The 22,799-nt window shown below is 50.9% G+C and overlaps 2 protein-coding genes across 10 annotated transcripts in view; both read left to right on the top strand.

The window, feature by feature from the left end:
- Positions 1 to 8,513: 8,513 nt before the first annotated feature.
- QTRT1 (queuine tRNA-ribosyltransferase catalytic subunit 1) lies at positions 8,514 to 16,668 on the top strand. Its single transcript, XM_004748423.3, has 10 exons — positions 8,514 to 8,796; positions 8,962 to 9,030; positions 9,119 to 9,257; positions 12,058 to 12,136; positions 12,219 to 12,334; positions 14,379 to 14,517; positions 14,792 to 14,867; positions 14,974 to 15,083; positions 15,172 to 15,259; positions 15,357 to 16,668. Exons 1-10 carry the CDS (start codon positions 8,554 to 8,556, stop codon positions 15,507 to 15,509), a joined length of 1,212 nt encoding a protein of 403 aa, XP_004748480.1. The 5' UTR covers positions 8,514 to 8,553; the 3' UTR covers positions 15,510 to 16,668.
- Positions 16,669 to 18,027: 1,359 nt separating this feature from the next.
- Positions 18,028 to 22,799, top strand: part of DNM2 (dynamin 2) — an 83,902-nt gene continuing 79,130 nt past the window's right edge. For 8 of the 9 annotated variants that reach the window (XM_045084012.1, XM_045084008.1, XM_045084006.1 and 5 more), the window contains exon 1: positions 18,031 to 18,374. In XM_045084012.1, coding sequence (XP_044939947.1) covers positions 18,214 to 18,374 — 161 coding nt within the window. In that variant the 5' untranslated portion in view covers positions 18,031 to 18,213. Of the gene's footprint in view, positions 18,375 to 22,799 lie in introns of all 9 variants that reach the window. The other variant, XM_045084016.1, reaches the window with a different exon arrangement.

Here is a 22,799-nt window from a genome sequence, read left to right as displayed (position 1 = left end):
GGGAAAGGACGCTAGCCCAAGGCTCCGCCCCCAGAGCCGCCGCGTCCCTGGTCTCCCGGCAACGCGCGCGGCGCTGTCCAGCGTTCTGAAGCCGCACTCCCAGCGCTTCTCGAATAGTGGTGGCCTTCTGGCGCCCCCAGGCCTTCCTGCTGAGCAGCGCTCAAACCCCTAAAGCAGATGTCCGTGAATCTCAGCTGCACCCCGCCTCCACACTCCAATTTACCTCTTGGTGATAGAAAGAGCTTGCTTCACTTCATGCTCTGGTAAGGAACCCCACCCTCCTGTCTGGCTCAGAGGGAAGCCGAAGTCCTCTTTGAGAACCAAAGGCCCTGCAGAGCCTCACGCTCTGACCTTCTCACCCTCATCTTCGCTTCCTTCCCTCCCTCCCTCCAGCTACACCGACCTCCCCGCTGCACTGCAAACAATCCAGACAGATTCCCACCTCAGGACCTTTGCTCCCGCTGTTCCCATTGCCTGAAATGCTCTCTCCGAGAGCTTTTCTTTTCTTTTTATAAGATTTTGTTTTGAAGTAATTATACCCAACGTGGGGTTCGAACTCACAATCCAGAGATTAAGAGTCACACGTTCCACCAACTGAGCCAGCCAGGCGCCCCTCTCTCTCTCAGATCTTATTATGGCTCCTCCCAAATCTGCTTCAGGTCTTAACTCTCATGTCACCTTCTTGGTGATTCTGGTCCTGACCAGCCTACATAAAATAGTCACCTCCCAGGGGCGCCTGGGTGGTTCAGCTGGTAGAGCATATGACTTTTGATCTTGAGGTCATGAGTTCGAGCCCCACATTGGGTATAGAGACGACTTAATAATAATAGTCACTTCCCAAATCTTTCTTCCCTTGCCCTCTTTATTCCCCGGCACTCATCACCACCTGAGATGTGGTCTGTTTTGGGCGCCTGAGTGGCTCAGTTGGTTAAGTATCTGCCTACAGCTAGGGTCATGATTCCAGGATCCCAGGATCAAGTACCACCTTGGGCTCCCTGCTCAGCGGGGAGCCTGCTTCTCCCTCTACCCCTCCTGCTGCTCCTGCTATCTCTCCCTCCCTCTCTTTCTCACATGAATAAATAAAAACTTTTTTAAAAAAGAATGTATCTCATATATATATGTATATATATACATATATATAACATATATATATATAACATCATATACATTCAAAGCACTAAATTTTAAAAAGGAAATACTCAGCAGCTCACCCATGTTGAATGCTGCTACCAAATTAAGTCATCACTAAATGGTTCCAACATCTGAAGACATGTCCAACCTCAGTAAGAATCACAGAAATGCAAACTAAACCCCCAGTGAGACACTATTTCACATACACCTGATTGACAGAATTGAAGAATTCTGAAAATGGAAGAGGTGTTTTTTTTTTAAAAGATTTTATTTATTCATGAGAGATGGAGAGAGAGAGAGAGAGAGAGGCAGAGGCAGAGGGAGAAGTAGGCTCCTTGCTGAGCAAGGCCCCCGATGGGGGACTTGATACTAGGACCCTGAGATCATGACCTGAGCAGAAGGCAGCGGCTTAACCAACTGAGCCACTCAGCCTCCCCTGATAAATGGAAGAGTTAACAAACATTCCTTATTTGTTTGTTTTTTTTTCATTTAAAGTAGTCTCGGGACACCTGGGTGGCTCAGTCATTTAGCGTCTGTATTCTGCTCAGGTCACGATCCCGGGGGGTCCTGGGATCAAGCCCCGCTTCTCCTCTGCTGCTCCCACTGCTTGTGCTCTCTCTCACTCTCTCTGACAAAAAAATAGATGAAATATTAAAAAATAAAAATAATCTCCACACTCAAGTAGGGCTCAAACTCAGGACCCTGAAATCAAGAGCTGCACACTAGAGTTCCTGGGTGGCACAGTTAGTTTAGTGTCTGACACAAGGAAGTTTTCTTACACCGCAATTGTAGGTGTCGTCGATTGCTGTGATCACCTCAATAAAAGTTGGTACTGCTTAGTGAAGTTGAATATCCATTCTGTCTAGGGTCTTGCAAGTCTATTCCTAGGATACTTTCACAGGTGTACAATGAGATGCATACACAGATGTTCACAGCAGAACTATTTATAATAGCTAAAACAAAAAAATAAAAGACACTGAAAAGCTCACAAGTTCATTGACTAGAGAATGAATAAGTACAAGGTGGTATATTTATACTAATACCTGATGGTCTGTTGATTTGCAGAAGAAAAGAATGGACCACAACTAAATAAGACACAAATAAATCTTAGACACGTAATTCTAGGAAACATAAAGTAGATCAAAGGACTATGTGTGGTATAATGATTTTTTTTAAATATTTTACTTATTTATTTGACAGAGACCACAATCGGGGGAGCAACAGGCAGAAAGAGAGGGATAAGCAGGCTTCCTGCTGTTCCTGCTTTGCTATCAAATTATCAAATAACTATTATGAAATTTACATTTCGAGTAAATAATAATGTTGGGAATGTTGTTGAGGTAATTCCAGGAGAGAATGATCTATGAGGTAATTTCAGGAGAGAATGATCTATGACGAGTGGAAAATGGCAGTTCAAAGGCTCCATTTGTAAAAAGTATTGAAGTATTAAAGCTTTGTAGATGATGAAAAAAAACCCCATAGTATATCTAAATGAATCAATCAAAAACAACAGCAGCAACAGGAAGAAAATACATATTTGCTAACATATGCTGATGAGTGTGAGTATAGACAAGAATGAATACTTACCATTATTTAATAGTAAGAGATGAGAACAGTTTTGACAGGGAACATGAGTGGGAAAGATAATCCACAGCATACATTTCATCGCCATTTTTAAAAAAAGACGTGGTTATATATTATCTATTTTATTTTTTTAAGATTCTTATTTATTTATTTGGCAGAGAGAGACAGCGAGAGAGGGAACACAAGCATGGGGAGTGGGAGAAGAAGAAGCAGGTTCCCTGCTGAGCATGGGGCTCGATCTCAGGACCCTTGGATCATGACTTGAGCCAAAGGCAAACGCCTAACTACTGGGCCACCAAGGCACCCCTATTATCTATTTTAGATATTAATTATTTTTTTTAAAGATTTTATTTATTTATTTGACAGAGAGAAATCACAAGTAGACGGAGAGGCAGGCAGAGAGAGAGGAAGGGAAGCAGACTCCCTGCTGAGCAGAGAGCCCGATGCGGGACTCGATCCCAGGACCCTGAGATCATGACCTGAGCCGAAGGCAGCGGCTTAACCCACTGAGCCACCCAGGCGCCCGATATTAATTATTTTTAAAGTAATTTGTGCACCCAGTGTGAGGCTCGAACCCATGACCCTGAGACGAAGAGTTGTATGCTCTTGCAACTGAGACAGCCAGGTGCCCCATATGTTATCTATTTTAAAACCTTAAAGCTTATTTAATGAAAATTGAATCCTCAGTAAAGCTTATTACACTCCTCTGTTTTCAAATTTTTCATTGTATTTGTTGTATTTTTGTGTGTATGTATACCTACTTTCATTTCTTGAAATAAATTTGTACTGTGAAACAAACTTTACTGTGGAAAAATATTTAAAATATAAAATTTATCATTTTAACCTTTTTCATATTTGCTAAGCGATTCCCCCCAGTTTTATTGAGATATAATTGACATATAACATTGTGTTGATTTTATTTGCTTGGTTATTTGTTTATTTGTTGAAAGTAAAATCTATGTCAATGTGGGGCTCGAATTCATAACCCTGAGATCAAGAGTTGCACGCCGGGGCTCCTGGAGAGCACAGTTGGTTTCACTTCTGGTCCTGATCTCAGGACCATGGAATCCAGGTCCACTTGGGCTCTGCACTCAGCAAAGAATCTGCTTGAGATTCTCATTCCCTCTCCCTCTGCCCCTCCTGCTCAGGCTCTGCACCTCTTTCTCTGAAATAAATTTTAAAATCCTAAAAAAAAAAAAAAAAAAAAAGCTTCATGCTCTACCAACGGAGCCAGCCAAGCAGCCCTGTATTAGTTTTAAATATACATCATAATGATTTGATATATGTGTATATTTCAAATGTATTTAAGAATTGTAATCTCTACACCCAACGTGGGACTTGAACTCACAACTCCGAGATCAAGAGTTGCATGCTCTACTGCCTGCACCAGTCAGGCACCCCTCAAATGTATTTGATATTTGAATGGGAAACAGAAACATCAAAAAATATTAAAAGGGAATTTTCCCGCATGCGAGCATGAGCATCTTCGCAGACCCCCTCCCCAGTGAAACTGGTGAAAAGTGTTAAAATTAGAACCACTGAACATTTCTGGAAGTTCCCAAGGGCATACAGTAAATGAGGAAGGAACCATTCAAGAAAATCTATGAGATGGTTCAGTTAGAATAGTGAGTGTTTCTGGTATTTGATATTTTTGCCTCCGTTTCTTCTACCAGTTCAGCGAGATGGAGACTCCGGGTCAGACTGGCGCACCCAGGCGAATAAGGTTGGTTCACCCTTAGCCCCCAGATGGGGGTTACCTTCTCAGGATGGGTAACACCTCAGCATTTCTTGTCTTGCTCTCAGCCCCCTGTGTTGAGGCTCTTTGGGGCAAGGGCAGCCCTTTAAAGAACAACTGAGCATTTCCAAAATTATGGAAAGGCTCTGATCACCAGATCCAATAATTTGAAGGAATCTCAAATAGGATAAATTACAAGAAATCCACCCCGAGACACACTAGATAAAATTGCAAAATGACAAAAAAGAATGACTTTAAAGAAAGAAAGAAACTGGGGTGCCTGGGGGGCTCAGTGGGTTAAAGCCTCTGCCTTCCACTCAGGTCATGATCCCGGGGTCCTAGGATCCAGCCCCGCATGGGGCTCTCTGCTCAGCGGGGATCCTGCTTCCCCCTGTCTCTCTGCCTGCCTCTCTGCCTACTTGTGGTCTCTGTTAAGTAAATAATAAATAAAATCTTTTTAAAAAATAAATAATAAAAAAGAAAGAAGGAAACCAGTAAGATCACAAGAAATAGCATTTTGGTTGAGATCCTAGTTCTTTTGTTTCCCCAAGAATTTTATTTTATTTTACTTAAGATTTTATTTATTTATTTGTCAGAGGGAGAGAGAGATTGCACAAGCAGAGGGAACCGCAGGCGGAGGAAGGAGGAGGCTCCCCCCTGAGCAGTGACCTTGATGCGGGGCTCCAGACTCATCCCTGGATTCTGGGATCATGACCCGAGCCCGAGGCATACGCTTAACCCACGGAGTCACCCAGTCGCCCTCTTCCTTAGAATTTTAAACATACCTGTTAATTTGTAACCAGGGCTAAGGGAGAAGAAGGGGCCCTAAAGCACAGTCTGGGATTAGAGAAACAGAAGGAAATGGGGTTAGGTAAAGCGGTTGGGTCAGGGAGGCAGCCAGCCACCTGTTAGGGAGGGTCAACTTCTAAGTAGCCATCCAGTGTGACCTCCACCTGTTCCCCTTCATAGTCCAACACCTGGAACCTCGAGCCATCTGCCGCTCCCGGGATCATGACCGCGGATGGAAAAGGCACAGGATTCGCTTATTCGCTAACCCGCGCCCAGTTCATACCCTACACCCTGCGATGGCTGGGTCACTTCTGTCACCACCAGGTCTGCCGGGCAGGCGCAGCCAGGCCAGGTCCCGCACGTGGATGAGACTGCGTCACACTCACCCTTGCAACTTCTTCCCGAACTGCGCCCAGCTCGGGGCCGCCACGGGCTCCGCGAGAACCGCCCCGCAGCCCGGCAGCCGCGACAAAATCCGCTGGTTCTGCTCCTGGAGACCCCTCCGCGGACGCTCTCGCAGAAGTGGAGGGCACGCTGGCCAGGCTGGCCCGGCTCCCCACGTTTCCACCGCCACCCAAGACCCTACCTACTTCTAATTCTTTTTCAAAAAGATTTTATTTATTTATTTGGCACAGAGAGAGAGGTCACAAGTGGGCAGAGCAGCAGGCAGAGAGAGAGGGGAAGCAGGCTCCCTGCTGAGCAGAGAGCCCCATGTGGGGCTCCATCCCAGGATCCTGAGATCGTGACCCTAGGCGAAGGCAGACCTTAATTCATTGAGTCACCCAGGCGCCCCATGTCATGATGATGATTTTTAAGTAGTCTCAAGGCTGGGCGTGGAGCCCAACACGGGGCTGGCACTCAGCACCCTGAGATCAAGACCTGAACTGAGATCAAGAGGCTGCCTCTTACCGGAATGGGCCACCCAGGTGCCCTGAGACTGTCTTTCAAGAACCAAGGTGGGTCGCCAGGCTGGCTCAGTCGGTAGAACAGGTGACTCTTGATCACTCTTGGGGTCCCGAATTGGAGCTCCATGTTGGCCATAGAGTGTATCTTAAAAATTAAACAACAAAACAAAACAATCCCTTAAATCAGTAGCTACAGATATTTCTCTGTGAAAACAACATAACTAGATGGATATACAAGCAAGGCCAATAAAATATTCCAGAAAGAGGTAATTCCAATCTCGCAGAATTTCTTCCAGCAAATAGGCATTTGAACACCAAACTCAGGCAAAGACAGTACAAGACAGGAAGAGTAGGGACCAATGTAATTTAAAACAGATGGGATGCAAAAGCTTTACTAAAATATTAATTAAAATTAATGTCAAATGCCATAGTATATAAAAAGATACCATGACCAAGCCCACCAAGGTGGGCTTATACAGGAATGGAAATAAATGTGTTAGTAAATAAAATAAATTTATGTCATTGGACATTTTAGATTAAATGAGCCAAATAATATGGCTATCTCAGATACTGAAAAAGCATACAATATTTATTTACAACAAAAATCTGTTAATGAACTAGTAAAAAATTTATTTGAGAGCAGGGGAGAGAGGGAGAGGGAAGGGGCAGGCAGAGGGAGAGGGAGAAGCAGGCTTCCTGCTCAGCAGAGAGCCCTGGAATCAGGGCCCGAGCCAAAAGCAGATGCTTAACCGTCTGAGCCACCCAGGCACCCCCATCCAGTGTCCTTTCTTTACTTGATATGGTGCATCTTCCAAAAACTTACAGTAGATATCATACATAATGGTGAAATGCTGAAAGCATGTCCTTTAAAATATCTTCAGGTGTATTGTTTAGGGAGTAAAGAACAGAAGCCACAAGACCAGTGAGCCATTTACTGTAAGAATCCAGGTAAGAGATGCTGGTGGCTGGGTCAGAATGAGAGCTCAAGGACTACCCACCCATTTCTGGTCTGAGTTCCTGGAAGGATTGAGCTGCCATTACTGAGAAGAGGAAGATGGAAGGACATAGGCTAGCTTGGGGGGACAATCAGGAGCTTTGTTTCAGACATCTGGAGTTTGAGTATAGACACACACCCCGTGGAGATGTCAAGGAGGCATCTGTAAAGAGGAGATGGGAGTTCAATGAGAGAGGACTACACTGAAAATACAAATTTGAGCACTATCGATGTATAGAGGTTTTACAAGCACAATAGGAGTTACAAGCAACATGATACAGGTGGAGCGTTAGTTACTAAAATTGGGGAAGCCAGGAGCAACTGATAAAATACGAGCCAGCCATGGGAAAATCAGAAAGGAAGAGTATTGCAGGTAAAGGCAATAGCTAGTGCAAAGGCCCTGGGGTGGGCCTCATGGTTGGGCGTTTTCAGGCCTTGGCCTCAGCGAAGACTGTCCACCGCTCAGAAAAGCCGGCATCATTAGCCCAAGGCTCTTTGAAGGTCAGAGCTTGCTCAGATCCGCGCAGTTTAGGCCAGTGAGCCACTGAGCGGAAGGATTCTGGGGGCAATGCTGCCCTCTGCTGGCTGGGACAGATATCAGCTCCATTTTCAACAACAATAATATAACACATAATATTTTGTTAGTATTAGTAGGACACAGTACTCAATAAATCCATGACCCAGCCTTTCTCATCTTTGTGCGGCGTGAAGGCTGGCACTAGTAGGTATAATGAACATATAAATAAATGAACGTATAAATGTGGCTAGGTTCTGAGTCTCGAGTCTGTTCTATAAATCTGGGATTCTTCTTTTCATCGTATAAACCAATGTATATGGAGCACGTCCTGTGTGCTAGGAGCTGTTCTAAGTTCTTGGAACAAATCAATGGGCAAGATAGACAAAAGCTTGTGCAAGGCAGCTTATTAAGATCTCTATACATCCATGCTTCTCAATCTTTACAAAGTTTATTTCTATTGATTTGTTAAAGGATTTTAAGTAATCTCTACACCCAGTGTGGGACTTGAACCTAAATCCCCCAGGTCAAGAGTGGTATGCTCTACCGACCGATCCAGCCAGGCACCCCTTTCACAACGTTTTTAATACAAAAACACTATTACTCGCCCCGTTTTATAGAGGAGAAAATTAACGCGTGGAGAGAGGCTTTGATTGTAGAGCAGAGAGAAGTGACCGGGGTAGGATTCGAATCCATAACAATATTGATGTGTCGGTGGGACAAACCAGACACAGCCGGTGGGAACTAATTAGCCGCTCCGCGGGGACAAGCGTACTGGCGTCCGTTGCCATGGTTCCCGCACTCGCTTCCAAAGAGACCGCCCGCGGCTTTCCTCACGTGACTTTAATCAACATGGCGCCGCCCAGAGTGATGCAGTGACCACGTGGTTCCCTTAGCTAAAATGGCGGCAGCAGTCAGCCCGACGTCCCTGGAGTCGGCCCCGCGGATCATGCGGCTGGTGGCGGAGTGCAGCCGATCCAGGGCCCGGGCAGGGGAGCTACGGCTGCCGCACGGGCCGGTAGCCACTCCGGTGTTCATGCCAGTGGGCACGCAGGCCACTATGAAGGGCATCACGGCCGAGCAGCTGGACGCTCTGGGCTGCCGCATCTGCCTGGGCAACACCTATCATCTGGGTCTGAGGCCGGTGGGTCGGTTCTACCTTGGGGAGATGGCAGGTAGTGGGGAGTACGGGCACCTCCGAGGCATGGGCAGGAGGGAGCGGCGGGCACCGTAGGTGGCCAGGCCTGTCCTCCAACATGAACCCTCGGGGTAATGCTCCCCACTAACCTGTTCCTTTCTTCTGACCCAGGGCCCCGAGCTGATCCAGAAAGCCCACGGTCTCCACGGCTTCATGAACTGGCCCCACAATCTACTGACGGTGAGGTGGAGTCGGGGCCGGGATCCCAGGGCGCCTGGGCTCCCAGGGCGCCACCCCCCTGACAGCCCTGCGGTGGGATTTCCCTCAGGACAGCGGCGGCTTCCAGATGGTATCTCTGGTGTCCCTTTCCGAGGTGACGGAGGAGGGCGTCCGCTTCCGTTCCCCTTACGATGGCGACGAGACCCTTCTGAGCCCGGAGAAGTCCGTGGAGATCCAGAACGCTTTAGGTGAGCGAATCCTGGGCCATCTGCTCTTGCCTTGCCTCTAGAGTGGGGAGGTGAGGCGGGCCGGGTCCTTAGGGGATGCTCGGTTTTGGGTAAGTCACTCCCCCTGCCTGAGCTTCAGAGGAGCCAACTCAAGTGAGGATAGTTCACAGAAGTAATGACGTAATGTTTGTTCATCACTTAACACAGTGCCTGGCATGTAGGAGCTTTTATCATATCTCTAAAGCTGTTCTTTCTCTTAAATGACAAATTAGTGGGGCAACGATTAATAATGAGAAATAATGAGAGCAACAAAGGGCGAAGGGGGAAGCCTTCTGTCCTTTCTGTTTATATCAGTATCCTTCATCCCTTGATAAACACAATGACCATTTCTCTGTGGTATATATTGTATATAGTGCACATTATGTAGTTTCTAGCTGTACCTCCTTCCTGTCGTCTTCCTTTTTGAAAAGACCTTATTTATTTATTTATTTATTTGGGACACAGGAGGGGAGGACCAGGAGGAGAGGCAGAGCATCCCAAGCGGAGCCCTGCTGAGGGAGGAGGCAGAGTGGGGTTGGAGGTGGGGCTCCGTCTCCCTATTGGATGCCAATTCATTCATCCATTCAGTCATCATTCATTCATTCATTCATTCATCATTCATTCATTTGTTCATTTTTTTCATAAATTTGCTCCTTCAAGAGAGGAGTTCCTTTCCCCCGTAGGGTGTCCCAGGGTCTGAATTTTGCTGATCGCATCCCCACCATGCATGTAACAGTCTTCTTCTGCCTTCTGGATTTACCGTAGTTGGTAGTCAGATCTTGAGGCTTGTGCAAATTAGGTTCTGGTTTCCTGTAGCCAGAGGGCTTTGCAGTGTGTGTATTTCCATCAGGGAGCGCCTCACCTCTGCTGGGATCTCCCTGGGAGCCATTGTGCTCTTTGCCTGGGACTCTCATGCCATGAGGAGTTCCAAAGTGGCCTTCATCTATCACCCAGGTTATTTCTTTTTTTCTTTTTAAAAAATTTATTTATTTGACAGAGAGATCACAAGTAGTCTGAGAGGCAGGCAGAGGGGGAGGAGGAAGCAGGCCCCCTGCTGAGCAGAGAGCCCACCCAGGACCCTGGGATCATGACCTGAGCCGAAGGCAGAGCCTTAACCCACTGAGCCACCCAGGCGCCCCAACCAGGTTATTTCTGTAAAGAAAAACGTCCCTCACCTGCTCCTGGGAGAAGAAGTAGTTCAATTTATATAGGAAGAGTGGGATTCAGTCTTTTCCTTATTTACTAGTTCTCATGGATTGATTACTTAGCATCTTCTAGCAGGGGTGAATGAATCTTTAGTGTTTTTAGGATGACCATGTAATTGTGAGTTGGTTGTTTTTTTGCTCATTTGTTTATTTAACCATGGGTTTAGATGTATTTGATGTGTCTCAATTTCTTCAGTTGAATCGATCCACATTTATTCTCAAATTGGCCCATCTTGGGTTTGTGTGGTGCACTGTGCTTTTTTCCTGGAATGATGCGTCTTGGCAATGTTCCCCTGAGCTTTTCTAACACATATAAATCCACAGCCCCTCATTTGAAATTCTTCAGGCTAATTCAGAATTGTAGTATTTTAGAAGGATAATGCAACATACATAGTGTCCTGGTAGGTCTGGGCAGCACCCTGTTAAACTTCCCTCTTTCCATTAAAAAAAGATGGTGGGCGGCGCCTGGGTGGCTCAGTGGGTTAAAACCTCTGCCTTAGGCTCAGGTTGTGATTTCAGGGTCCTGGGATGGGGCCCTGCATCGGGCTCTCTGCTCAGCAGGGAACCTGCTTCCTCCTCTGTCTCTGTCTGCCTCTCTGCCTACTTGGGGTCTCTGTCTGTCAAATACATAAATAAAATCTTAAAAAAAAAATTATTTCTAAAATTTACTTAAGTAGGCCAGGTGCCCCATGTGGGGTTTGAACTCATGACCGTGAGACCAAGAGCAGTGAGCTCTGCTGACTGAGCCAGCCAGCTGCCCTGACTCTAACCGTGTTTAAGTGTCTGATTTAGTGGCACTAAGCACATTTACACTGTTGTGCAACTGTTCACTACCATCCTTCTCCAGAACTCTTCATGCTGCGAAGCTGAAACCCCGTTCCTATTAAACACTGACTCTCCATCCCTCTCCTTTAGCCTCTGGCTGCCGCCATCTACTTCCTGTCCCTAGACTTCTCTAGGGACCTCATACAAATGGAATCATACAGTATTTGTCATTATTTTGTGTCTGGCTTAGTTCACTGAGCCTAATGGCCATGACGTTGTAGTATATGTCAGATTTTTTTTTCCTTTTTGAGACTGAATAAGTCACCTGCTAAATCGGATTTTATTAAAGATAATGACTGTCTTGGGTTTTGCTGCCAAATTAGATATGCTGTAGGCATGAGATAAAGTCTTTGGTTTTGAGAAGTTTCTAGATTTTGGAATTGTGGGAAAGGAACATTGTTAAGGGCTGGACCCTGACTTACTGAGCCAGACACCTGTTGATGGGCACCTGGGCTCCCGGGGTCCCATTGCCTGCCACACCAGGGCAGTTTGCTTTGTATACACAACATTTTGCTCTCGAAGGTTAATTCTGCCGGAGTGGGATTTCATTCCCCGTGCTCCGGCAGGGTTTCAGCTGGGGTGAGGCGAGATCCGATGGGTATTTTCAGAACCTCCCTCTGGTTGTTGTATGAACAGACTAGGGGGCTGTGTGGAAGCCAGCAAGACCCAGGGCGGCACTTCGAAGGTCCAGCTTATCCCCAGCAGGACGTGAAGGCTTCCCCAGTGATGGTGCTTCTGTCTCACCCCCCCAGGCTCGGACATCATCATGCAACTAGATGATGTGGTCAGCAGTACTGTGACAGGGCCACGCGTGGAGGAGGCTATGTACAGGTATGTGTGTGTCAGGGAACAGATCCTAGTCCTGTAGCCTTGTCTGCTTCCCCTACGGCTCATGACTTGGGCCCTCTCACAGGTCCATCCGCTGGCTGGACCGGTGCATCGCAGCCCATCAGCGACCAGACAAGCAAAACCTCTTTGCCATCATCCAGGGTGGTCTAGACGCGGATCTCCGGACCACCTGCCTCGAAGGTAGACCCATAAGCTGTTCCATCCAGGGCTTGTCCATCACTGAGGGCCCCCCATGGGCCTGGCATGTGATGGTGTGCATGGTGGTTATTGAGGGGTGGAAGGAATAGCTGAAACAAAGGCCCGGGGGCAGAACAGACTAGAATGTTTGCCGAATGATAGTCATTCCAACAGCTGGCGGTTGGGGGGTGTTCGCTGGATGCTATGCCGTGGGCCGGTCACAGATTGATCCAGAGTTTTCATAACCATCCTATAAGGTGGGAACTCCCAGGTTCCCAAGGTTACAGCAGAGGAACCTGAAGCACAGGGCTGTACAGTCACTTACCCCAAAGCCACGCAGCTTGGATGTTGCAGAGCTGGGGTTTAGACCTAGTTCTTGGGCTGTAGAACCCACAGCATTAACCGGTGCAGGTGCTGGTTCCTCCCCAGGGTCCAGAGTGAGGGGTGGGGCCCAGGGCATTGTGCTGACATGGGAGGCCCTGGGATACCTCACTGAGGTACTGGGGAGCCATGGAGGGCTGTTGAGTGGGAGAGTGACAGCGACCAAGAGGCATCATGGAACATATCCCTGTAGGATAGGAAGCAGAAAGCCCATAAGGAGGCCGGAGTATTTGCCCAGGGGAAGAGAGACAGGCCTACACGAAGGCCGTGGCCATGGAGACAAAAGGGAGATAGAAATGAGGACTCAAAGGCAATGAAGCGTCACAGGCAAGACTCTGAGTCCTAGAGTTTGGCTGGCCAGATCCAGACCTCTGATCTCTTGCTTCATAGCTGTGCACCCTTGGGTTAGTGGCTTGGCCTCTCTGAGGTTCCCTTTTTGCCTCTGTAAAATGGGCACATGTTCCCAGTGTCATGGGTTGAAGTGAGAGGATAAACAGGAAAGTCTGTCCAAAGTCTTGGGCCTCTGCCTGGCATCCGTGTATACCGTTATGCAGGACATCCTTGCTGTAGTTCCTTTTCTTCTCAAGCTGTGCCCAGCTCCCAGTCCAGTAAGTCTTTTTAACAGAGACCCCCCCCGCCCCAGGCAGAGACACATTTCCTGTCACAGCTCAGTATGTGTGGACATAGATGAAAGCAGAAACCAAGACTTCAGGAAACATTAGCCTTAACGTGTGGAACATTTCCTGGCATTCTCTGTTCGCTCATTTAAAAAAAAACAACAACAAACCACGCTGGTCTTGCCCTAGCAGATTCGGTTTGCCGCCACGCTGATGCTGCTTCTAAAATGCTCCAAGCTCACCTGTACCAGTGCTGTCTGGCTTCTCCCCACGACTGGATCAGGGTCCGCGGGGAGGGGCTGGGAGGCCACATTTGAACAACTGGTCCCCCTACCCCGTGGATTCGGCTGCTTGTTCCAGCTTTGAAAACTGCCCCTTGGACTGGGTCTATTTTGTCAATGCCGTGGCCTCCCGTGGTGGAACTAGGCAACTGGGGCCCCAGACACAACTGGGCTCGGAGGCTGGACCTGGGTTCAAATACAGCCTCTGGCATATGCAGCCTCGGGCCAGCGTCGAGACCCTGAACACCCCAACAATGGCGCAGAGCTGCCTTTCTGGGGCCTAGTGGCTCACTTTTAAAATGTAGAACGCTTGGAAATTTGCACCTAACTCCTTTGGTGGCCAGCCCAGACCTGTGGGGTTATTTACCCCAGTTGGTGGGAGTCTCTACATGTTCGGCCGCTGAAACGTTACAGAGTTTGAGGACAGACTATTACCCAGCCCATGGGATGTTCTAGATTCTAGAATCTGGGAAATGCTCAGTTTCAAAACATACCTGGTGCCGTCTTCGGTGTCGGTGAAGGGAGCAGAGGCCGTGGGCCTGTCCTGAGGATTGCAGGAGGGGAGGGGGCGTCACACGCGGCAGGCGCCCAACAAATGGGAGCTGAGACCACCAGCAACCTTTAGACAGACAGTCAGACAGACACTCCCCCCGCCCCCCTTCTTCCCGAGGGACTGTGGATGTCTGGGCAGGGTCTGCCCCGGGGCTGCTGAGGAGGAGGCGTATTTTCTTTTGCCTGGTGGCCGCTCACCTTGCCCTGTACCCCCAGAGATGACCAAGAGGGACGTGCCGGGCTTCGCCATCGGGGGCCTGAGCGGGGGCGAAAGCAAGGGCCAGTTCTGGAGGATGGTGGCGCTGAGCACCTCAAGGCTGCCTAAGGACAAGCCTCGCTACCTGATGGGGGTCGGGTATGTGGAGGGAGGGAACCCGGCCCTACCTGTGGGGAGCAAGCAGGTTCCTGGGCACTCCTGCCGGGGCTCGTGTTGGTAGAAGGACACAGCGCTGCCTGGGGGGTGGGGACTGGAGGAGGACACGGCCTTCCTCTAGGGGCGGGGCGGTTGTGGGTGGGGGGAGGTGGCCCCGTGTCCGGGGAGTCGGGGTGTCTGCAGGGCGGGGGGAGACCTGAGTGTGTGAGCAGGGCGCGAGGTTCTCTGCTCCCTCCTGCCACGGCCGTCCCCTCAGCTATGCCACCGATCTGGTGGTCTGCGTGGCTCTTGGATGTGACATGTTCGACTGCGTCTTCCCCACGCGGACGGCGGTGAGGCCCTGGGCAGGGGGCAGACGGGGTGGGGGCAGGGTGGGGGGGACGGTGCGGATGAAGACCTGGTTGACACCCCCTTTGCCCTCGTCCACCCCTCCCCCAGCGCTTTGGCTCAGCTTTGGTGCCCACCGGGAACCTGCAGCTGAAGAAGAAGCAGTATGAGAAGGACTTCCGGCCCATAGACAACGACTGTGCCTGTCCCACCTGCCAGAAGTAGGGGAAGCTGGGCCCGGGGGTGCTGGGGAAGGGTGTGGACGGCAGCAGGACGCCGCGGGGCTGAGCCCCAGCCTCCTGTCCACAGGCACAGCCGGGCCTTCCTGCACGCTCTGCTGCACAGTGACAACACGGCCGCCCTGCATCACCTCACCGTCCACAATATTGCCTACCAGGTGCCCGGGTGGGCCAGGCCCTGGGGGCGGGACTGGGGAGGGTCCTGGGGCCCCCCTGGCTGATACCTTGGCTGACATTCTCCCCCACCCCCCGCAGCTGCAGCTGATGAGCGCCGTGAGGGCCAGCATCGTGGAGAAGCGCTTCCCTGACTTTGTCCGGGACTTCATGGGCACCATGTACGGGGACCCCACCCTCTGTCCCACCTGGGCCACTGAAGCCCTGGCCTCGGTGGGGATCACTCTGAGTTGATCTGGTTTGGGGGGGCAGGAGGAGAGGGACTGGGAGGTACCGAAGGATTTTTTTTTATTATTATTATTATTCTAATTTAGAGTGTTATCTGTGCCTTCTTGGGAAGGTGGCCTGTCTTGGTCCTCTTCTTCTGAGTGTCCCTGTGGCCAATGTGTCATTGCCATGTTGTGTCCAGTTCCATGCCCCCCCCCCCCGCTCCCCCCATTGATAATAATAATAAGTGACCTTGGCAATGGCTGTTCTCTGGAAACCATCTGGCGCAGCCTGGCATGTAGGACGTACCCCAGCACAGGAGATGCGTCCTTTTTCCCGTGGCTCAGGCCCCCCAGCCAGCCTGAGGGTGGGTACTTGTTCCCCAACTTTCCACAGGTGAGGAAATAGGCAGAGAGGGAAAGTAGCTTGTCCAAGGTCACCACTGAGAGGAAGCCCCTGGCTCCGGAGCTCCTGCTCTGAGCCTTGACTTTTGACGCATGGCTTAATTTTGCTGTCAGTAAACACAGTGATGGTGACAGTAGGTGTGATCTAGCAGATGCTTACGCTGTTGTTGTTGTTGTTGTTTTTAAGATTTTATTTATTTATTTGACAGAGAGAGATCACAAGTAGGCAGAGAGGCACACAGAGAGGGGGAAGCAGGCTCCCCGCTGAACAGAGAGCCCAATGTGGGGCTCGATCCTAGGACTCTGAGACCATGACCTGAGTAGAAGGGAGAGGCTTAACCCACTGAGCCACCCAGGCACTCCCCTAGTACTGTTCTAAGTAGTGCTTTGTGTGTTTAATTCTTGCAACTTTGTAAAGCATTTGTAGCTGCAGTCCCATGTTACTGATGAGGAGACAGGTTCAGAGGAATGAAGTGAGCAAAAAAATAGGCACATGATCTAACCTAGATGGGGCCAATTATAGAGCTGGTGCTCTTAGAAGAGAAGATAATGGGTTTTTATATTGAAAAGGTAATCCTGTGTACAATGTGTAGGATCCAGTATTCTAATAGCATAAAAATGAAACTATTTGATCGGTTTGTGTATTCTCCCAGAGATTTTCCATGTATATATATTTTTCAAGAATGTGGGCGCCCTTTGTGTGCAGTTCTGTACCTTTTTTTTCCCCCTCTGAGTATATTTCAAATTGTTTACACGTCAGAACATGAAGACTTCCTGTCTTACAGCTGTTGCACAGTATTTATTTAACGAGCTCAGCGAAGGGGATGTAGGGTGTTTCCAGGCTTCCGTCACTGCGGTCAAGGCTGCAATGCGAAGCCTTGTCGGTTGACTTTTTGCCCACCTCTCTGGGACCCGGGTTTTAGGTCTTGGAGCAGGCATATACCATTGGCTACTGCCATTCCCTGTTACTGCCTCATCAGTCCCATTCCCTACCTCCGTTTCATCTGACTCCTTATTGGGCTTCTCTCTGGCCAATCTATGCCCAGGGGAATCAGATCACTATATAAAATACTTCCACCTATCCCTGGCTTTTTTCCCCATGAGGTCAAGATTCCTAGTTCCCAGAACCCCCAACACCGACTGCAAAATAATATCTTTACTTGGGGGAGAGGATCCGTTGAGTTTCATTGGGTACTCGAAAAGGTCACGAAACGCTCAAGTTGAAGAGGCAGGGGAACAACGTTACAGGCGGTAGTGGAATCAAGTCGGGGCGTGAGCGGAAGGTAATCCTAGGAAAGGGCATAGCATTTGCAAAAACGTGGAGGTGGGACTTTACAGGAATGAAAATGAGAGCCAACGCAGTGCTAAACCGCTTCTCCCCAGGAACTACTAACGCAGCACTGCCCTTCAAAGCGCTTTGAAACCCGGCGCGAAATGCTGGTTTGCAACCTCGGGCGGAGATGCATTCTAGGACTTGTAGTTTTCTCCAGAGGCCGGAAACTCAGAAGCGACTATCACTACCGGGTCCGACCACAAGGTGTCGCCCTTCGGCGAGTATGGTGCGCCTTAGTCTTTACTCCAGAAGACTCTCTAACAGACTTAAAACAATCACAAGAACGGGAGATTCTTTGATTGACAGAGAAGTTCTCGATCAAAGTCAGGATTCGGAGGTCAAAGCCCGTCCTCTTTGGCTTTGTTGGCTGGAGGAATGGAGTGATATTTATATAAACCAATGGGGAATTCTTAGGGAACTAGGTAGTGTCAAGTGACAAACCAGAGTCGATGAATTGATCCCTAACGTCATTGGCCGGCACTGTTGACTGGCGGGTCTTCCTGCCAATAAGACTTGGGTGTTCTTGCCCATAGGGTGCCTCCCACAATAGGCGGAGCTTATTCTTCCTACATTTTCCGAAACACCGCCTCCTGGCCTTGACAACTCGCTGCCCCCACGCTATTGGCTCTTGCGCAAAAGCGACAGTTCTGGAGTCCAATGGGTCCGCCGGGCGGTCTTTCGGGGGAAGGGTCACTCAACCACAGGCCTATACCTCTCTTTCATTGGCTCGCATGTACGAGTGGCAGCGTGACCGGCCAATCGGGAGCGGTGTGAGGGCTTTGGGCGCAGCCCCGGGGCCCGGGCGGGAGGTCGCTCGGGTCGGGTGTCGTCTGAGAACCGGATGAGGCGGCGACTGTGAGGCCGAGCCGGGAGCGGGCGTCGCGCCGAGGCCCGGGCGGGCGGGGAGCAACGGCCGCGGACGCCGCGGGGCCGCGTCGTTAAGGGCCGGGACAGGCGGAGAGCGCGGGGCGCTCGGGCCGGGGCCACCGGCGCCATGGGCAACCGCGGGATGGAAGAGCTGATCCCCCTGGTCAACAAACTGCAGGACGCTTTCAGCTCCATCGGCCAGAGCTGCCACCTGGACCTGCCGCAGATCGCCGTGGTGGGCGGCCAGAGCGCCGGCAAGAGCTCGGTGCTCGAGAACTTCGTCGGCCGGTGAGCGAGCGCGGCGGCGACTGCGGGCGGGCGGCGGCCTAGGGCGCGGAGGGCGGACCGGGAATGGCGCGCCCTGCGCAGCCGGCGTAACTGCGGCGCTTGCGTGCCCGCGACGGGGACGGGGACAGGGAGGCGGGCTCTGTAGGACGCCCTGGGCGGAGGGCTTCCTGCAGGGTCTGGGGATCCGGCTCAGGCCCTTGGGGCGTCTCACCCACTGGGGGGCGTGGGCCAGGAAGTGCGGTGGACCGTCGCCGACTCTTCTGGTCCCCAGCTTTCGTGACTGAATTCTACCATCTGGTTGCCAGTGGGTCAGGATTAGGTCCCTCTTCTCTGTCTGTCCGAAACCTGCCAGCTAGATACCTATTGGTTCGACCACTGTGGTCTGGCTGGCTGTTGATTTATCTGGAGCAGGCCCTGCCGTCTGGTTGACTGTCTCTCTGTCCTGGATAGAACACCTTGCCACCACCATTTGGCTGTCCATCTGTCCAGTCCCTCAGGGGGCCCCTGCTGCCTGGCTAGCTGTCTGGGGTGACCTGTGCTGCCTGGCCGCCGGTCCGTGCCCCTCGCAGACTTTAACACTTAACCATGCCTCTGTTGGGTTACTCTGGCCTCTGCAGCCTGACTTGGCTGGCTGGACCCTGGGGGACTCGGTTGTCTGGTTCTCCTAGGCTGACTCCAAAGCCTGGTCCCTGGCAAACGCTGGCTTCTCTCCCGAATGGATCCTTTTGTCTGTCTGTACAGGTGTCTGGCGTTATCTTAGTCTGCCCATCAGTGCCCTGGCAAGCCCTGGCTGTCTGGCCCCACCTCTGCAGTAGGGAGGGGGTGGTGGGAGCATGCAGAGGACAGAGAGCTGAAGGATGAAACCTGAATTTCCCTGTCAGTTACAAGTAGGACCCTGTGGGGGACCTTTCTGCAGGATTCTTTCCCCGCCCTTGTCACAGTGCTCTGGGGCCCCAGAACACAGGCTAATTCCCAAGCGAAAGCCTGCAAATTGGGGGCCCTTGTTGGAGCCTGATAAGGCTCTTGGCCAGCCCTGGGAAGCCTCAGTTTACCCATTTGTCCAGTGGACAGACTCCGCTCTGTGGGCTGTTTCTAGGATTCAGGAAGCAGATGAACGAGAGCTGGACATGTGGCCTCCAGGGGTGTTCGGTTCTTTCCTCTCCCTTCCCCCGCTTCTTACCCTGCTGCCTCCCAGATGGACTGTCACTTCTCCATTCTGGGAAGGACTCGATTTGTGCCTGTGGCTGCTGAATGATAACATCATAGTCATCGTTATTATTACTGTGGTTGTGATCCGTGTGTTAAGGGGTAATGTTCCTGTGGCCGGCCCCAGGCTGAGTTCTTTTGTCAGCATCTTGAACCCTGCAGTGCGTTAGGTGGAGGTTCTCTTATCCCCAGTTTAAGCACGAGCTGGGAGGCTCAGTAAAGACTCATCCTTGGCCCAAGGGCACCAGGCTAGGGCTCGTTGGAACCCAGCTGGGTGCCCAGCCCCGCCCTGCCTTCCCGGAGGCCCAGAGTTTTTCTCTCAGCGGCATGAATTTCCTCCTTTGCTGCTCTGTCTCTGGCGCCCTGCCTGTTGTCCACTGCGGCGGAAAGGTGTGGACTTGGGGTCAACTGGGCCTGGGCTGAGCCTTGGGCTGGGCTGTGGGCCCCTTTGCATGGTTATCTTCCTCCCTGCTCAGGCTTTCAGTGAGCACACAGCAAAGCTCTGTCCGTGTCATTTGCCTTGTGACCTTGCACAGGTGGTTTGGCCTCTCTGAGCCTCAGTTTCCCCTCCTAAAGATGGGGTGATGAGTCCCTCGACAAAACTGTTGCCTTGATGCAGGGATATGGTGTGTTGAAAGTCCTTAACACAATGTCCCGGCGCACAGTAGGTTGACACGGACAGGCTGTTACTCCCCACGCTGGTTCCTCTTATATCAGCAACAAAAACTAATCAGAATGAAAGTGTTTCGAGTTACACACTGGACTGCTTTGAAGCCTGATGAGGCCAACACTGCTATGATCCCACTTTACAGATCAGACAACTGAGGCTCAGAAGAGCACTCGTGCTCAGGACCACTCAGTGAGGAATTGGGGGCTCTAGGTTGGGGACCCGGGGTCTCTCTTCCCTGCCCACGTCCCCTCTGCCTCTCTGCCCCTCCCCTTTCTCTCTTACCCACCCTCCCAGGCACCTACCACTGAGTGGGCTCCTGTGGCAACCTGCTCCCAGAAGCCTGCAATGTGACCTTGGTCGTTAAGAGCATTATTTCAGGGCCTGAGAACCAGACTTGTAAAAAAGCTTCTTGGGTATGGGTTGCTCAAACAGAGCTAACTTCTTTTTATTTCTGGAGCGTGGGTAAGGTTTCTTAGCTACCAAGCCCTGCCTTAGGGGGACGGCAGGCGGGCCTCATTTTGAATGAGAACCTGTTTGCTTCTTTGGGTTGTAGACCCTTAACAGTGGACATCTTGGATGGTTTCAAGGAGCAAGCGAGAGAGTATGTCAAGGGCCTGTGCCAGGGGCTCAGAGCACAGGCGGCTCTGTTTCATTGCCACCTCCTGTGGGTTTTCTAAGAATGTGGTCCAAGGGAGAATGGTCCAGCTAGCTCAACCTGTACCAGTGGTTGCAGAGCGGCTGCCGGGGGCCCAGGCCTGCGTGCTGGTCTTTTTGTTTCACCTGCGTAGTGTTTAAAATCTTTTTTGTTTCTCATTAGCTGCCAGTATTTATATTTTGCATCAGAATTCAGATTTTTGCAGTGCTTAGCTGCACACCTTTCGAGTGTAGTGGTGGTGTGCATGGGCTCCGGGCCTTAGGCCTGACTTCCAGTGTGTTTGGGTGTGTGATTTTGGCCAAGTGGACTCAGGTTCCTTTTCTGTAAAACAGGATGATAACTAGACCCTCCCCAGGGGGACTACATGAGTTAATGGGTGTTGAGTGCATTGACCCTGTGCCCATGGCTGCTGCTGTTAACGATCGTCGTGTTCTGGCCCTCTTAGGCCTGAGTCTTGCTTGGCATGAGGTGCCACACTCCTCACTATTCCCTAATACTCACCCAGGCTCATTTTACATTTGCCTGGCCCTGGAAACCTTTGAGGTTAAGACCCTTGGCTTATCCGCCCTGTACTAGCATGTGGCCCCGAGAAGGGGGAAGGATGTGGCTCTCCACTGACTCTGGTCTTTTAGCCTCAGCAGCCCAATGAAGGGAGGAGCTTGGGAAATTTTTCCTTGGGAGAAGAGGAGGAAACTGAGGTTGAGGCCCCTCAGCTCAGAATTTCCCCAGGGCTGGGCTTGATCCCATGAGCCTTTCCCCTCTGAACCTTAGTATCCCCAGCTCGGGAATGGGGCTGTTAACAGTGTCCCCTCATGGGCCCCTTTCAGGTGACCAGATGGGTGTGTTTTACCTCTTAGGGAAGATCAAGTCATCTGGTGCCTGTTATTGAGGGTGGAGCGAGTACTAAATGCTCAAAAGAGTGTCTAGCACAGGGAAAGTGCTTAAAACGCTGTGCAGTTTTCATTTGTTCACTGAAAAATGTTTCCTGAGCACGTGTACTCATGTGTCCGGCCCTGCTCGGGGGCTGCAGACAGGGCCCTGAGCAAGATACCAAAACCCCTGTGCTGGGGGGCAGATAAGAGAGGGGGCAGATAAGGAAGAAACAGGGTGGAAATGGATAACTGCTAAGGACTAGAAGAGCAGGCTCTTGGAGAGGGCAGGGACTAGAAGAGCAGGCTCTTGGAGAGGGCAGGGGCAAGTTAGGGTTTTAAATAGGAGGGGGCGGGGGGGGGCCGTCAGGGAAGGCCTCTTGGAGAAAATGACATTTGAGCTAGGACTTAAGCATGTGAGGGAAGAGCCGCTGGTGGAGATTTGCTGGGGGAGCATCTCAGGCTGTGGGAACGGCCAGTGCTAAGGCCCTGAGGTAGGCCTGCCTGCAGGCCAGTATAGCAGGACAGTCAGGGCAGACGAGATTAGCAGCTGCTGGGGTGGGCTGGAGTGGGGGCCTGGGGAGGCTCTGAGCAGAGGGAAGGCTGTGGTGGCACCATTCCAATCCTTCCAGACGTGGTTCTGGGAAAGCTGAGGGCTCTTGCCTTTGATTTTCAGCTTTACCTTGATTTTCTCAGTGAACAGTACTTGCCGGCTCACAGAGGGGCCCAGTGCCATTTTTCTTTTGACAAGACTCAGCTGCCCCTGGGTCTCTACCATCTCCAGATCCATTTCCATTTGGTCTTGAGTGACGTGTCCTTCCAGGAGACATGGCCGCACCAGGCAGCCTGGCACACAGTGGGTGCGCGACAGATACCTGTCAGATGACTACTGGCTGCTCCCGCCCCTGCCAGACTGAGGGACCGGCATGTGCCTTCACGGTCATGGGTGTTCGAAGCTGCTTGGAAATGACAGCCGTTTCCACGGTTTTCTCCTTGCGGAGCAAAACTAAATAAAGTTCCTTCAC

Source organism: Mustela putorius, unplaced genomic scaffold, assembly GCF_011764305.1.
Source record: "Mustela putorius furo isolate JIRA1106 unplaced genomic scaffold, ASM1176430v1.1 tig00000095_pilon_pilon_pilon, whole genome shotgun sequence".
Classification (NCBI taxonomy): domain Eukaryota; kingdom Metazoa; phylum Chordata; class Mammalia; order Carnivora; family Mustelidae; genus Mustela; species Mustela putorius.
The sequence above is the reverse complement of the archived record's forward strand: the minus strand, read 5'-3'. Positions and strand labels throughout refer to the sequence as shown.